General features: G+C 36.5%; 1 protein-coding gene across 1 annotated transcript in view; it reads left to right on the plus strand.

Moving 5' to 3' along the window:
- LONP2 (lon peptidase 2, peroxisomal) overlaps positions 1–16,014 on the plus strand; it is a 45,848-nt gene that overhangs the window by 21,350 nt on the left and 8,484 nt on the right. The window contains exons 9-12 of the mRNA XM_082489545.1: positions 871–1,021; positions 1,539–1,665; positions 2,784–2,917; positions 11,909–12,051. Coding sequence (XP_082345671.1) covers positions 871–1,021; positions 1,539–1,665; positions 2,784–2,917; positions 11,909–12,051 — 555 coding nt within the window. The remainder of the gene's footprint in view (positions 1–870; positions 1,022–1,538; positions 1,666–2,783; positions 2,918–11,908; positions 12,052–16,014) is intronic.

Genomic DNA, 16,014 nt, shown 5'->3' on the forward strand with positions numbered 1-16,014 from the left:
GCCTATAGAAGTAATAGCTTAAATATATGCAAGAGTTACGTTAGCACACATAAGTAATACTAAAAGCAATAGGAAAACAACAGTTATTTAAGCCATAGTTCTACTTGTGGAGTAAATTTTTGAGGTTGGTCAGACTGTGTGTTATTCTTCAGTGCTTGCTTAATTTTGTCTCTGTTTTTTTAATCACAAAATTTGGGAAGAAAAAGAAAAATGCAAAGATTGTGTTAGGAAAGCCAGGGCTCACCTAGAGTCAAGACTTGCATGGTATGTCATGGGCAATAAGAAGAGCTTCTACTGCTATATTAGCAGTAAAAGCCTGGACAAAGCTAAACGAGAGGGGCAAGTGATTTAGTGGCAGCAGATAAGGCTGAGATAATCTGTGTTCTTCCCCTTGGTCTTCACAGTGAGATCTCTCAGGTTGGTGTGCTTACAGTAGGAAAAGCTACCAGCAGCAGATGAGGATTGGAGTCAGGGATTACTTGAGAGAATTCTGCTCATACAAGTCCATGGGACCACATGGGCTGCTTTTGAAAGGGCGCTCTCAAGTCCTTGAAAGGCCACTCTCTACATCTGTGAAAGGTCATGGAGATAGCTTACAGGAGGTGCTTGATGACTGGAGAAATGCTGCAGCCTTCTTTAGAGAAGGGTAAAAAGAATGGGGGAAATGATCTTTTTTTTTTTTGCATATGGTGTGGAATGTAGTTAGAATCGTCGTGAGGTAGGATATTGAGGGTCAGGCTTTAGTAATATTCATATTTTAAGAATGTAAGGTCAGATTTGACAGATCCAAATGGAATATAATAAAAATGTGCATATTTTATTTACTTCTAATCGAGCAACTGCATCAGTTTTGTGTTTACTCTTGTTAAGGTCTTGGATCCAGAACAAAACCACAGTTTCACCGATCACTACTTAAATGTAGCCTTTGATCTGTCCCAAGTCCTTTTTATAGCTACAGCCAACACTACAGCTACTATCCCACCTGCTCTGCTGGACAGAATGGAAATTATTCAAGTTCCAGGTAACATTACAGTGTTTTCATTAAAGTGGCTATTGCAAGTCCTTAAACAATGTTGGGGTGCTTTTCCTGAAATAAAAAGCAGTTCCTTACGGTAAGCCTGGTAGAAATCTAGACTGAATGGCCAGAATTGTTAAAAGAGACTAGTCAGCACGCCTTCATTATGGCCTCTGTCATAAGAATCAAATTTAGCATTGCACTTAGGAAAATTCAGTTCCAGGTATATGGAGATACATTGGTACATTCTGTAACAATATTTTCAGTAATCAGTCTCTTTGTATTCCACTGACTGTTGGCTGATGCATCTTTTTAAGATTCCAGTGAAGAAAGGGATCTTTCTATTCTTCTTGTTCGCAGGAAGTTACTAATAACCACAAAGTATCATACCAACAGCCTTTTAAATTATAGCTGGGGTATTTTTGTTAAATTCAATCAGATACAATTATAAATGGTAATAAATCTGGTTATATTATAGTGTGTAAGCAAAAAGATTAGTAAACATCTGATTTTTCTTTTGAAGGATACACACAGGAAGAAAAAATTGAAATTGCACATAGACACTTGATTCCTAAACAGCTTGAACAACACGGCCTGACTCCACAGCAAATACAGATTCCACAAGTAACCACTTTGGACATAATTACCAGGTAAATCTGTTATTCATTGCTTTAAGTTTAAATAACTTCTTTTTCTGGTGACTAGTAAATTATTTATTAAGCGATAACACAAAACATTTCTTAAGATCTGTTGTCCTTAATAGCTTCAGAAGTTCAACAATTGGTAATTTATGGAATTACTCTTTCCTGAGCTCTGTCTGGCTGTGCTGTCTAAACCGAATCATCTTTCCTTCTCTAGAAAATTCCTTGCTCTGGCTCTTAGAGTGCAGCTCACAATCAGTTGTGTTGACACAATTGGCAAAGCACTGTGAATAAGCAGGAACACTTGAAGCTAGTATTCCTGCAGCGTTCGGTGTGTGAAGCCATGGTCTTGGCAGCAGACAACCTTTATTTTAAAGAATTAAGTTTTATTTCTGTCATTTTCATAGAAAAAAACGGAAATTACCACTTTGTTTCCTGTGACTTGATGGGGCCACATTTGTCTAAAAATTGGAATTAGGTTAAAAAAAAAAAGATGTGGGTTTTTTTTTTAAATAGCTTGTATTAATTAGAACTACATTTTTCTTGGACATGAGAGAAAAGATACTGATCAGAACATCTTTTAGACTTGAAACTAGCTAATTTCCAATGGAAAAAGTTTATCAGTATTCAGTGAATTGAAGTGTACTATGACCAGGAACAGCATTTTGGCATTTAGTAAGTGTTATTGCCTGGTGTTTTTTTTAATTCATAATCTAAAAGAAAATATTCTTTTACAGCCAGTTCCTCAACTTTCAGTGAACTGTATTTTGAGTTTTAAAATAGTTCTTCCTTTAAATTGTTATGCATCTGAGAAGAGTTCAGTGCATTGGAGCGTTGTTTAGCATTTCACTAAGGTTTGACACCAGGTGTTAGGCATGTCTTCTTCCCACTCAGTAGTTTGTCTTTCTTTACAATTATTTGATAAAAGCACATGATAAAAGCAAACCACAATTATTTGATAAAAGCACATGGATTTTTTTTTCTGTTGATTAGAGTAGCCCAAGGTGTCACTGCCTGTCACATCTCATTTTATTTGGATGTATTTTTAAAAAGAAGGTGTGTTTACATTCAAAAGAGATTTCTCCTACAAATAATATCCACCAGTAAACCAATTGTCTCTGTGCTAGATACACTAGAGAGGCAGGAGTCCGCTCTCTGGATCGGAAGCTGGGAGCTATTTGCAGAGCAGTGGCAGTGAAAGTGGCAGAAGGACAGCACAAAGAAACAAAGCCAGATCGTCCTGAAGTGGGTGAAGGAGAAGGTGTGTATCTTTTGCGTGTTTTATTGAAAGTTCTAACGTAGTCACCAGGAAGCTGATTCATCAACCTTTTCTCCTTTTTTTTGCTTCTTTAAGGGCTCTGTTTTTAAAAGCTTTGCAAATAGAGTGATATTCTTGTTATGCATGGTTCAAGTAGTGCTGAATTATGGTTTGGGACTTAAGTAGAGTAATTTCAGCCTGCCAGGTTGGTAATTGAGAAGCACAGTGGATCTGTTTCATATCACAGGTACGCAATTATGATTTGTGTATGTTTTTATGTCTTCCTAGGCTTTTTTACACAAATCTTTCACTTTTGTTCTTTAATAGAGGACTAAGCATGGCTTTAGTTATTGTATTTAAAGAGATTAACTGTGCTGTGCATGCCCTACCAGCTCAGAACTCAAACCAGCTATTTTGTTGTACTCTAAAAGAAATGTCTGCCTGAAAGGTTTGAAATTTTGAAAGGCTTAGGCGCTCTTTTTGTGTGCCTTTAAGACCGCACTTATTTTAAGTCTCTTGAAGCTTTATCAACTTCAGTAAGTCTGTTCTTGTTTCCCATGTATACAGACAATAGTGATTTATCATTCCCAGTCGTCAAAAGACTGAATGGAAACTAAAGATAAAATTCTCAAACATCAAAAATACTCAGGTAACTGCTTCACCAGTAAAGGTAGACCTCTTTCTAGCCTTGAAATATAAGACGGGAAGGAAGAAGTCAGGCCCATAGTCCAGGACAGCACGCAACTGGTGACTGCTCCCTTTTTCATCCCCAAATTAATGTTCTTTTTACTAAAACTGAAGTTGAACATCCATACTGTGTTTGGTGAAACATACCATGCAGAGCATAGACAGTTGTGCTTTTATACCAGCCAGTTGCTGACGGAGGATCTTGCCGTACACAGCCGGTTTCTGTTGAAGGTTTCAGAGTGCTCGTCGCAGCACTAGATGTCTGCAGGACCCCACAGTTCAAAGTGGGTGAGAAATGTGAAAGGACAGAATTCAAACCTGAAGCTGAACATGTAAAATGTGGGTAGTCCTTAGTCTCAACAAATCTAGCAAGCAGGGTGTTGGGTGTTTTGTTTGTTTGTTTGTTTTTTATAGACTGCAATGAGTCCAGTTGACACTTTCTGACAAGTTTGTCAGAGAATAACTGCGTGCCAGAGAACGTTGGAAAGCAAAAGCTGCAGAATGGCTGCTTGCTTTTACTCCAGAATACTCACAAACTTAAAATACTAAAAGTCCCCTGTTGGTTTGATGTTGTGAAAGATGCCACAACTGAGCTGATGTGGAAAAAAATCTTTAAATTTTAACATCTGTACGGCTAGAATAGTTCTGGACTGGTTTAGAGGAGGACAAATAAGCTGACTCAGTATGCGTTCCTTCAAAATAAGGCAGTTTACAAGTCTGAGTGGTGCTCCCCCCACTCCTTTCGGAGAGTAAATCCTGGGGGAGGAAATATAACTGGTATTTTTACAAATGAAAAATATAATTAGAAGAGTATATGAAGAAGAGTTTTACCCGTAGTAAAAACTTTTGTAACTTGTCTGTGGCAATCTGTTTATTGACAGCATTTCAGCTTTACCATGCCCTTTTTCCCTAATCAGTATTTCCCTTCTGAAAATGAAATCTTCTTTTACCTTGTTATGTTTTCCAAGATCATCATAATGTCTGTGGAAAATGTAATATCAGAAGATTGAATTTGTTCTACAAATCAGTGTTTGCTTAAGTGGATTCAGCTCAGTTTTCTCTGAATGTTTGGCTTAAAGTGAACTCTCACAGCAGCAGTGGCTGTGCACGTGTGAATGACTGTGCAGTTTAAATTGTCCCATCTACATTAAAAGGAAGAGCTTCTAAGACATATTTATTAATGCTTTCCATTTATATTATATGCATCTTGTCTACCTTCTCTCTTCTGTGCTGAATTTTTCTGAAGTCAGACACTGAGTTTGTCGATACTTCTGTGATAGCTGAACTTGCTCTTGAACCAGAAAGCTGAGCCTATAGGCTGTGGTGGCCAGGCTTACTAGCCTCAAGCAATATCAGGTGTCTTTTCTACTGCTGCTTTTTTGATAGTAGTTTTGACAGGACATATTTTTGAAGCATTTCTTTGTACTGAAGGGTAGCTATGTCTAAGATTTGCTTGAAAGGTCTAATGTGATTGCTGAATGAAAGTGTCATTCTGCTCTTCAAGCCTTCTGATAAAATAAACAAAAAGTAGGTTCAGAGCACCACTCCTGATACTGAAAGAAGAAACATTTTACTGTTAAAGCAAAGAACAAAAAGGAACTGTATTAAACATCTTAATCCAGTGAAAGAGGTATTTACATTATTAAAATTAGAACTGTACTTGCAACTTAGGTATTTACACTGTTAAAATTATACACTGTTAAAATTAGTACTAGACCTGCAATTTATGAAAGGTAAGCGAAAACAGCCAGCTAAGTGCTTCAAAAGAGGGCAAAATGCTAGCATTTTGTTGACACACAATTTGGAGTAAGCCCAGAAGAAATGAGCTGGGAAGAGTTGCCTTTGTACTTCTGGAATTGAAACTATCTGTAAGAAAAAGCTGTATTAATCAAAGGGAGTCCAAGAGACAGGTGGCTCTATAGTTAATCTTCAGTATTATGAAGACATATATAGAATGGTGCAGTTTGCAAAATGTGTTTTATATTGTACTAATAATGTGCTTATACCCTGCTGTATTTTTAGCAGAATATGTCACTTGTTGGAAGTGTATGAGAATAGGACACTTATTTTTAAAAATGTTTTTGTTTTGTTTTTATTCAGTCTGTTGGAAACAACCAAGTATTAAAAACAAAACTCGGAAATATCCCCAAATACTTGCAAGTTGATGCAAGTAATGAGATTTGTAGCCTTATTTCTTTGAAATTTTTTTTTTCCTATTGATTAGCGGGCATTTGTGCAGTTGCACATAGTGATGATTAATTTTTATTTCATATAACAAATGACTCTGGAAGAATAGTTAATCAAGTTGCTGTCTCTTAATAGTGTCATTAATAATTAATTCTTGATTATTTTTTTCTTTATCTTTACAAAAAGACCTATGATACACTTTTGCTTTACACATTTGTCAGTTACTGATGTGGGATTGAGACTCTACAGTTAGTGCATTCATATGTCATGAGGTGTGAATATGAGAGGGCAAGCTACAGCCTTGCCTTGTAGTTTCTAACTTGCCAAAGCAGAATTTGTGTATGATTCGTAGCATATCAGAATAGTAATGCGGTGCCTATTGTGTTTATTCAGCTGAGTCCCTTCTGGCTTGTGGGTTTGTAATAAAAGTTGAAAGACATTAGGTGGTAGAAGCACAGAAAATCCGTTGTTATATTGTTATATTAAATCAGATTATTAAGTCAGTGAAGCATCTGTTTTCAAGGCTTTGTAAACATCAGGCTTTTGACACAGTTTGATAGTAGGCTCTAAAAATGGAGGATACCTGCCATAGCAGAACTGCTACTAGGAGATATGCTGTGAAGCCGTGTTTAGTGCCTTTCAAAAATGCATGACTGAAATACACTGGCAGCTTTGTATTGTCGCCTTCGCTCCTTTGACTCCTGAGCTTTATGATGGAATTGGCAAGTGGAGGAGTGTTAGTTTGCATCAATCGTTGAATTTGTACAGTGAACTTCAGCAAAAGCAAATGGAGTCAGTTTTCAGACCTCTCTGGGGAGACATCCCTGTGTACAGTAACACTATCTGATATTTTACTGAAACACTATCTAAGATTTATGAGACACTCAGCTAGTCTTTGACACTAGAAGAAATTCTAGGAGTCACAAAAATATGTGAAACTCTCCTTCCTATTTTAGTGCAACTGCCTTGAGAATACAATGCAGCAACTGTGCACTAAGGCATCGTATCATGATACAACAGTTGAAAACCAGAGTGAAAAATGATTTGTCTAACTCAGACTTGAAAGGAGGTTTAGGACGGGTAATATTTAATAACGAAATGTGATTAAATGAGGATTCTGTCTATGTTGAAACCAAGGCTTTTGGAGTACTTAAATATTTCTGTAACCCAGTAATACAATACAGTTTGTTTTTCTCCTTGTAGATGAAACAACACTTGGTTTTGAGTTTAAATGCAAGTTTAACTGACGTGGTCAACATCAACTGAAACATGTAGTCTTTACTGTCCCTCCCTCAACTTGGGTATAATGCATTTTATTCACAAAACATTATTATGCATGACTGTGGGGGTTTTTGCTTGTTTTTAGTATGTATAAGGGCCTTAATCATAACATCAGGCTAAACATCACTGCTCTTGCAAAAAGTGACCTGTTCTGTGTTCTAGCCAAAACTCAGTACTTCCAGCCGCATGGGATCTCCCATAGCACTGGGAAATGGGTTTATGAAATCTGATCAGCATAAATCCCCCAGTGGAATGACTGTAGGAACTCAAGTTTGAGCTCAGCTGTGCCGGCATTAGTATACTTATCAGCTCTGCAGACTGTAATATGTGGTTCTTTCTAAAAATTGCATGGAATGTCTTTTCTATTTTAGGCCAAAGAGGCATAAATGATATGAAAAGTTGGGTTTATATACAGGTTTTTTTTACCATGTTAACTTATCTAGATATTCCTGCATGAAAACCTCAAATTCACGTGCTTCAAGTACGTGTTGTTATTCTAGATCAGAATTGGTGGAATGTAATTATTTCGTGAAAAGAGAAATTTTCTGATCCTGTGGGGAAAAATGCACGTAGCGTTAAATTTAGGTATACAAGTAGGTGTTAGTAGGATTGGGGCCCCAGGAAGGAGTTCCTTTCCAAAAGAAAAGTATGTAGTTTAAGTTTTAAGATTTAAGTTGGACAATGGAAAGTTGCTTTTAAGGTGTAGTTTCACGTTATGCCTGGCTTTGAATGTGAACTGCCGTCAACAAGGGCAATCCCGACCTTTCCTACTTAAGTGTAGCATTGTGGAGTTTGTTAGTTTGGAGGGGCTGAAAGAATTCTGGGTCTGTTTGTCATGTGCTGAAGCATCTGCCAGTAAATCAGCTGAGCAAAAAGAACATGCTACTTTCCCTTTACTTGCCCACAGACTTGAAACCTTTTCTTTCATGCTTATGTTCTTTCTTGTACCTCTCCATAGTAATTCTGCAAATCAGAATATGTTATGTTAAAAGCTGTTTACAAATTTTAAGTTTTTATTATATTCTTCTATCTTGACCAGTAAGTATGGCTAGAAATCTTTGGGTTTAAGACTTATGTATTACTAGTGCTTAATTTAAATGTTTTTATGAGGAGCTGAGAAATTGCCACATGTTGAGGAAGTTTTGGGCTCTTCTATTTGCTCATTTCCATTATATCTCTAGAAGAAAGTAGCAGTCTTAAATTCTTAAATCTTTGTGCCGTGGAATTCCTTTTTAGATTAAATCCTGAATTATATATAGTAATTCATTGTCAGTGTGTTTCCTTATGAGTCCCTTTTCTTACAAATCCAGTATTTACATGCAAGATTTTTTTTTCGTTTTGGGAACTTGCAAAGGCAGGTTGTTGAGGAATATTGTTGTGATCTTTGTTAAGAAGCTGCAGATTCTACTCAGAAAATTTTACAAACATAATCTTCTGTTGGTTGGTTGTTTTGGGGACTATTTTTGTGTTTTGGAGAGTGCTGTTGGTTAGGGTTTGGGGGTTTTGGTTTTTGTTTGTTTGTTTGGGGTTGGGATTTTTTTGTTTCTTTTTTTAGTTTCTCCAATTTTTAAATGTTAAAACAACTCAGTACCATGCTTCTTTTGTTTAGGCAGCAATGTAGTAGTATATCAGCAAGTGGTTCCTCCAGTGCAATGTGGAGCTCTGTTAAGGGCACTTTTTGCCTTTTTACCTTATTTCTCCAACTCTATTCAAAATGTAAAATGGATAAGCTGTTATCCTAACCAAAAGTTCTGTTTCTGAAGACTTGAATTTACTGTCTTATTTTAGATAAATGTGTCATTTAACTTGTACTATGGTTTGTGGCTGTTCGTCTGGGATAGGTAGGGAACATGTATTTGTCATCATTAATGGCAATCTTAATTACTCGCACCTTTATAAATTCTTCATAGTCAGCACTTCTATAAAGGTGACGAAAGAAGATATTTTTTCCTTCAAATAAAAAGTTAGTGTTTGTAATTATCTTTGGAACATCACTGTGTGCTTTTATAGAAAATTAGATAATGTCAGAATTTGGGTTAATATTTTTAGAAAAAGTCTGGAGTTTGTTATTGTTACAGATTATAAAATGGGGTCTACTAATTAGATTATATAAACTCAAAGAAAGAGTTTCTGATTCCTTTAGTAGGTCAGGTGGCCTCAAAAATTACCTACGGATTTGTTTACAAGAAGTCTGTCTCCTTCAGTTATATACATAGAACTAGGTGAAAAAAGAGCAAGCAGAAATGGAAAATGGTGTTTGTTAGGCAGTAAAATCTTGGTATAGAACAAAAGCAGTTGGTTTTAAACTCGGTTTTGTTTTAAAATGTGAATTTTCATATCAAATTACTCAGGTTTTGAAGACCCGTAGTGTTGAGTTGCAGTCCGAGTTGCAAGAATAGCATGCAGGATAATGTTTCCTAGACTTGCTAGTATTTATGTTTGAATGTATTATGTACAGAAATAGTAGTTCAACAAAAATGCAGAGACCTGCTGGATCAACAGGAGGGCCACCTGACAAAGGCGGTGTTTACTGTAAAGGAATGGGATTTATGCATGGAGCATTGAGTTGTACAATGGAAAGATTAGTGGCTGTTGGATAATAACTATTAGATTTGAGTCCTGAATGAAAGCTGAGTTGGTGGTGTTATGGTAGTGGTGATATAGAATGTTTTCCTTGATACTGTATGAAACCATTAGTGAGAATTGCACTGCAACAAAATTAACTGTAAGAAGGCCTTTATATATCAGGATTAATAAAAGGATAGTTTGTGTCTTGTGAAAGGAGACATTCTCTCTTCATCCATTCTGAGAATTACTTTTGCAGCACAGAGCACCTCTCAATGTTATGTTAAATAGATTAGATCAGTGATCTGTGTTTTTCTGTAATTATTTCAATGCCTGGATCTTCGATTATTGTGCATGTATTAATATGCAAAGGAAGACTGTTTCTTTGTTGAAAATAAAAAACAATTCAAAGAAAGGCAGCAACAGCAGGTAATTTCCCAAAATGTGGTGCAGAAGTCTTGAAGCTCAGTATACGTTCCTGCGTAATATAGACCTTAGAAACATCTGGATTGTTCAAGTATTTTTCATTTCTCTGATATGTTTCACTAAAATACCGCGTGGGGCTCTTGAGAAAATGGTAATGAGCCTTTTGCATCTGGATCAAATTCTGTGGGGAAATGACTCCCTGCTTACTTTCTCCTTCTGTATACAGTCGCTTAAGTAAATGTGCTGTGTAGGCCTAGTACAAATGATGTTTAAGTTCTTGAGCTTATTCATGCAAACAACCAGCTGTGTAGTTAGATTTAAAACAGTTTTGAGGCTTTGATATTTATCTGGTCCCCGTTGCAATTCACTTTTGTATAGAACACACGTTTGTAGAGAAAACAGAAATTTTAAGGAAATGCTGCTAAGGAAACAATTGTATAGGTAAGAAATACAATCATACTATACATGGAGGAAGGAAAGAGCACATTTTTGCATCCATAACTATTGCTTTAATTATGTGATCCCTTCTTGATGGTGCTTGAGTATATTGCATTCAAAAGTGTCAGGCTAATTGGGTTTTATAGCCTTTCCTGAAGAGGGACCTTCACACCTGTAGGTATTTTTGAAAATGCCTAATAATTTGAACTTTTCATTATCTCATCCGACAATGAAAAGAGCAGAGCCCTGTGTAAGTATATTTCGGGACAAAATATACAAGTGAAGTTGTTTACTGAAATTGATTTTTTTTTAATTTTTTTTTTTTTTTTCACTGAACAAGGACCGTGTGTGCTGAACTGGCTGTTGAACAAACAAGGGCCATCAATTTTGACCTGAATTAAGCAACCTGATCTAGTGAAAGGTGTCCCTGCATATGGTGGCGATTGGACTAGATGATCTTTAAAGGTCCCTTCCAACCCAAACCATGCTATGATTAAGTAAAACCGTAGAAGTCATAAGAGACAAAAATCAAAGTAAAAAGTGTAATGTCAGAACGTGTGCTGCATAGGCTGCGATAAAGGTGGGCTGTGCTATGTTGGGGTAGTGGTTCCATCTGACAGCCTGGAAGGAGGCGGCACACCAGGGCTGGATGAGTTAGGCTTCCAGTGGAGCTGGTTTCTGTGTGATCTACCTGTAGCAGCTTGTCCTGCGCCCAGTCAGCTGGTGTTGAGCGCCTGTGTGCGAGGGCTGGGGTGTGGAAGGCAGAGTTACAGAGCAGTAAGGTACGCTGTCCTTGTTGGATACTGTGCAATGAGATGTTACTGAATGTAATGCAGCTGTGCGGCAAAGTAATGTATGTAAATCTGGCCAAAAATGCTCTTACTTTATTTGACAGGACTTAATTATTAGTGCCAGAAGTTAAGCATTTAAATCCTTGCAGAAAGACCGCAGAGAGTGCAGTTGTAAACGTACGTAAAAAGAGCAGTAGTTACTGAACTTTTGTATTTCCACATTCAGCTCCGTATTGTGTGTTACACTATGTTAAACATAATCATCTCCTACAAATACTGTTTTATGCGCAAATCTGATGAAAAGTGCAGAGTCCTAAATGAACTTCATGTGTTTTGCTATTTGACCTAGTTTAAAATGCATTTCAGCCAAGTGAGTTGCATGTCTAGATCAGTGCTCTAAATTTAGTATTATCTTTGCTAAACAGTTGGAACATGTTTCGGCGTAATAATTAAATTTGATGCCATATTATCTTTAATTTGACAAGATTTTTGTGAAAGATGGTTTAAGTACACTTTCATTAACTTTCTGAGCATTTCTTTAAATATTTTTTCATGATTTTTTTAATTCCTGTGTCAAGAAAGACTGCTGCAAATCCTAAATTATATTTTCTTCTCTTAGATTGCAAAGAGCATGTCACAGAAGATGCAAAAACAGAATCCATCAGTGACACAGCTGACCTGGCTCTGCCACCTGAAATGCCGATTTTAATTGATTTCCATGCTTTAAAAGATATCCTGGGGCCACCCATGTATGAAATGGAGGTAACATCTTTATTTGTTTCTGCTTGACTGCTGTTTCTGTGTGGTTTGACTGGTTGTCTATTGTACTGCTATTGACTGAATTTATACAATATTAACTTTTGAAAAAATGTCCTAGTAACAGGATTGTGTTTCTTTGTGTTCCACCAAGCTTTTTTTCACCTAAAGAAGTTCTGGTTTTGTTTTAATTCAGAGTACATAAATAACATAATGGCATGACTTTTTGTTAGCAAAGGTGCCTGCAGCAGTACTTAAGAACGTGGTGGTGTTTTTTCAGTTTATAATAACTTTGCTTTTGTTTGGGGGTTGTTTGGTGGTCTTGGGTAAGAAACCAAAAGTAGAACCCAGGCATCCTGTCCCTGAGGCAGTTGTGTTAAGGACTGTCCCACATAGCTTCTTAAAGCCAGTCAGCATTGTTGAGTATTAAAACCACTTCAGTTTGCACCAGAAGTTCTCAGACATTCTTTAGATTAAAGTGACCCTTAGCTCTTAAAAAAAGTTTTATGATCAGTCAGTCACCTTCAGCTTCCTAGTACCAGCTCTGTGCCTCAGTAGGCATATTCCAGAATTTTGTCTTTCCCCCATCTGTTTTTTTGCTACATTCTATGAAAATGCCATCGATTAAAGTAGTTTGTTAGTCTGGGATTCTCTTTTCACCGTTTACATTGCAGTTATTCTCTGCTTTACTTCAGGTGCAGGTGAACTGACCGAGTGTAAGTAGTATATATAACACTATGACAGGAAACCAGTTGCTGATGGAACGCAAAATTTTTCTGTCTTTATCCTGGAGAAAAGATCTGTAAACCAGTAAGTTATGGAGAAAATAGAAAAGGGGGAAACTTCCAGAAGAGACAAAATTCAAACTTCTAAGAACTTTTCCTGTGATAATTCCACTCTCGTAGATGAGAGAACCAGACCCCAGTGAGATTTGGAGGATAAAAAGGGGACAAGATATGCAGGAGAAGCAGGAGAAAATGAATGACTCAGTTTTTAGACCTGAACTGAGGTCTGTGGATGTGAAGATTTTATCATGGAAGAGATGCTTAATGAAAAAACAGAAATGAGGAAACAAATTGAAAGAAGACAGCACTACTGGTTGCGATAGAGGATGATGACAGTAGCAGTGGAAGCTAGGGGAAAGGGGAGGCAAGGAAGATCAGGTGATCAAGAGACCCGTACCTTATGACTCTCTTGGCTGAGTTTTTTTTTCACATTGGTCATTTGACTTCTGATTTACTTCTTTTTGCTTTCAGAATTTAGGAGATTGCTCTATAGGCAAATGACTTTATTGTAAGCAACTTACGTCCTTTCTTTTCATCCCTCAGAAGCCACTGTACCCAATAATAAAATCACACAAGACTGTTTAAAACCTTTTTAATTAAGAAGGTGGTGTGGATGTACTTTTAGCTTGATTTGGAATGACCAGCCATCAGACCATTTGTCATACTCCTATGGAAATTTTTACTAGTCTGTCTATCTTTCTCTCACTACCAGACTTTTAGAAATAATTTCTGAAAAATAGCCTGTGGGGTTTTGGTTTTGGTTTGTTTGTTTTTGGTTTTGGGTTTTTTTTCCAAAGAAATAGCATTCTATCTGAATTTTCATTTTGAAATACGTTATATACTTCAGACATCTGGTCTTTGGAGCTAAAGCACTGCAGGATCATTTGGCTTTTTAGTGCTTGAATTGCAGAAGCAATATTGAACATAGTATTCAAGCCAGTATTCTAATTTCTACAAACGGCATTTATTAGTTTCATAAAGGTGCTAGAAAATAAATTGAATTTTGTGAATTTGTACAAAAGTTCTGGTCACTTGCAACTATACTCCCAGTTCCCAGTCAAGAGTAGAGTTCATTCAAATAAATATGAACTTACTACACTTTTTAAAAATTAGATTGTACGCCAGGAAATATGCTAATATATGAGGTTCCTTAGATGTTCTGCATAGTTTTGAACTTTTTCTGGAGTTGGTTATTCATTTAAATTTGGTAGCGTGGCTGTGTTAACAAGTAATTTCTGCTATTTTGTCCTTTTTCCACATAAGTAAGTAGTGCAAGTTAAATTTTTTAAAGTGTGGTTCTTAATTCCAAGTATACAAATACATGAGTGCTGGGTTGGAGGTTTTTTTGCATGAACAGTTGCCACGAATAGGCATATAAGGATGTCATGGACCTGCTGGCCTATATAAGCTGAAATAAGACTGACCGAAGCTTTTCACCTGTATGTCAAAGGTTTTTTAACCGTTTCCATATTTAGCAGGCAAATTTAGTAGTGCATAAATAGAACTAGAGATAAATCTACACAGCATGAATTCCCTGAGCAGCTCAGGATTTATTTTCATGTACTATTTGCTCTATTTATTAATGAGTAAATACTTCTCAGTAAATGCTTTATGAATTTTTCAATGTAAATTGCCCAGATAGCCACACAACTCCTGTTTTAATGAATTTTCCCAACTGACCTATTATTCCTTTGAATTTTCTTAAGTACCCCCAAGATTCTTTCAGATGAAGAGTACAGCTCTTGTCTCAATGACAGGCATTTCACATTGGCTGCTGGTGTTTTTTCTGCTTTCGTAGTCTGCAGTCTCTCTCTAGCCTTTAAAGTTTCACCTTTGACCTGCATTTTGCCATTCATAATTAGTTGAAATGAAGATACAATGGAGACAGCCACCGTGTCAGTACTTGGATGACACTGAGCAAATAGAACTGAAAACATGGCATGACTTGATTGATCTGTTGTCCTTCAGGGAATACCTTAAACTAAGTGATCCATCTTTTACCTTTTCAGTGCATGGCTTGTATAGTTTCTGCAGAGGTCTTCCAGCAGAAAGCCATGACAGAATACTCAGCTCATACTTGTAGGATTAATTCATTTATCACAAATAAATAATCTTTTACGTCACCCCACAGAACAAATGTTGGAATAAATCTTATGGTAAGGCTTTGGAAGAATAATCTTGACAGTATTTTAAAGTGTCAAAGATTTAATGAAATGTTTCAGCACAGCACACTTCTAGGGGAAAGGGTTTATAACATATCCAGAGTATTTATAATGAAGTATTTATCTTTTGACTTGGATTTTAGATTTTTTTTTTCTTTCAACCCTTAATTCTGCTCAGTTAACAAAACACTATTGGCACCACAAGCAAGCCCGTCAGAATTAGTCTGTATCCTCATAACAAGAGTGAAGTTGAAGTGAAATGAAATGAAAGTGCAGATGCCATAAAAGAATAGCTCTATTTCATGGGGCATACAAAATTCTAAAGAAGGAACAAATTAGGTTGTCTTTTATAAGCAAAACCCGTACAAAGCACAGGTTTAGATACGCATTTTTATCTCCGAAATGTCAGTCTTGTGGTGATGTTCCTAGGAAATCCTCTTCCCTTAAAGGGGAGCTGCTGTTACATATTTAGCCTGCAGTGGTTTGCTAGGGAATGAATCAGAAGGGCAGACAAGAAGAAAGGTTTGTACAGTCAGGTTGGGAGAACCCATGGAACAAAGGATAACAAAGATGCTAAAGGCCAGCAAGTAACTTAGGACTGGTTCTCAGCTTCCCATTACCGATCAGTGACTTAATAGCTTTTTATCAATTGTGTTGACTTACAAAGTAACTCCAAATCTGCAGATTTGCAGATGATGTCTCTTTTCCTTTATCTTGGAATAACATTAAATATTTTAAAATAAATGACTGTGTTAAATGTTAAGACTTTAATTTTGCGGTGTCCAGGCAGCTAAAATATATCTGACAATATGTTCATCTACTCAGATTACAGCTAAATCATAGCTGGGTTGGTCTTATCTACAAAAATTTTCAAAAAAACAAGACTGTTTATTTAGATCAGTGCCGCCTTCTACCATCATGTGACAAACATGACCAGTCATCAGCTGATTCTAATGGTCATTTTTAATTGAAGTTGTTTTAAAAGTATAAGTAAGGATTTTTTCTAATTTAAATTCCTCTGA

The sequence above is a fragment of the Vanellus vanellus genome (genome assembly GCF_965231255.1).
Source record: "Vanellus vanellus genome assembly, chromosome: 12".
In the NCBI taxonomy this organism is placed as follows: Eukaryota; Metazoa; Chordata; class Aves; order Charadriiformes; family Charadriidae; genus Vanellus; species Vanellus vanellus.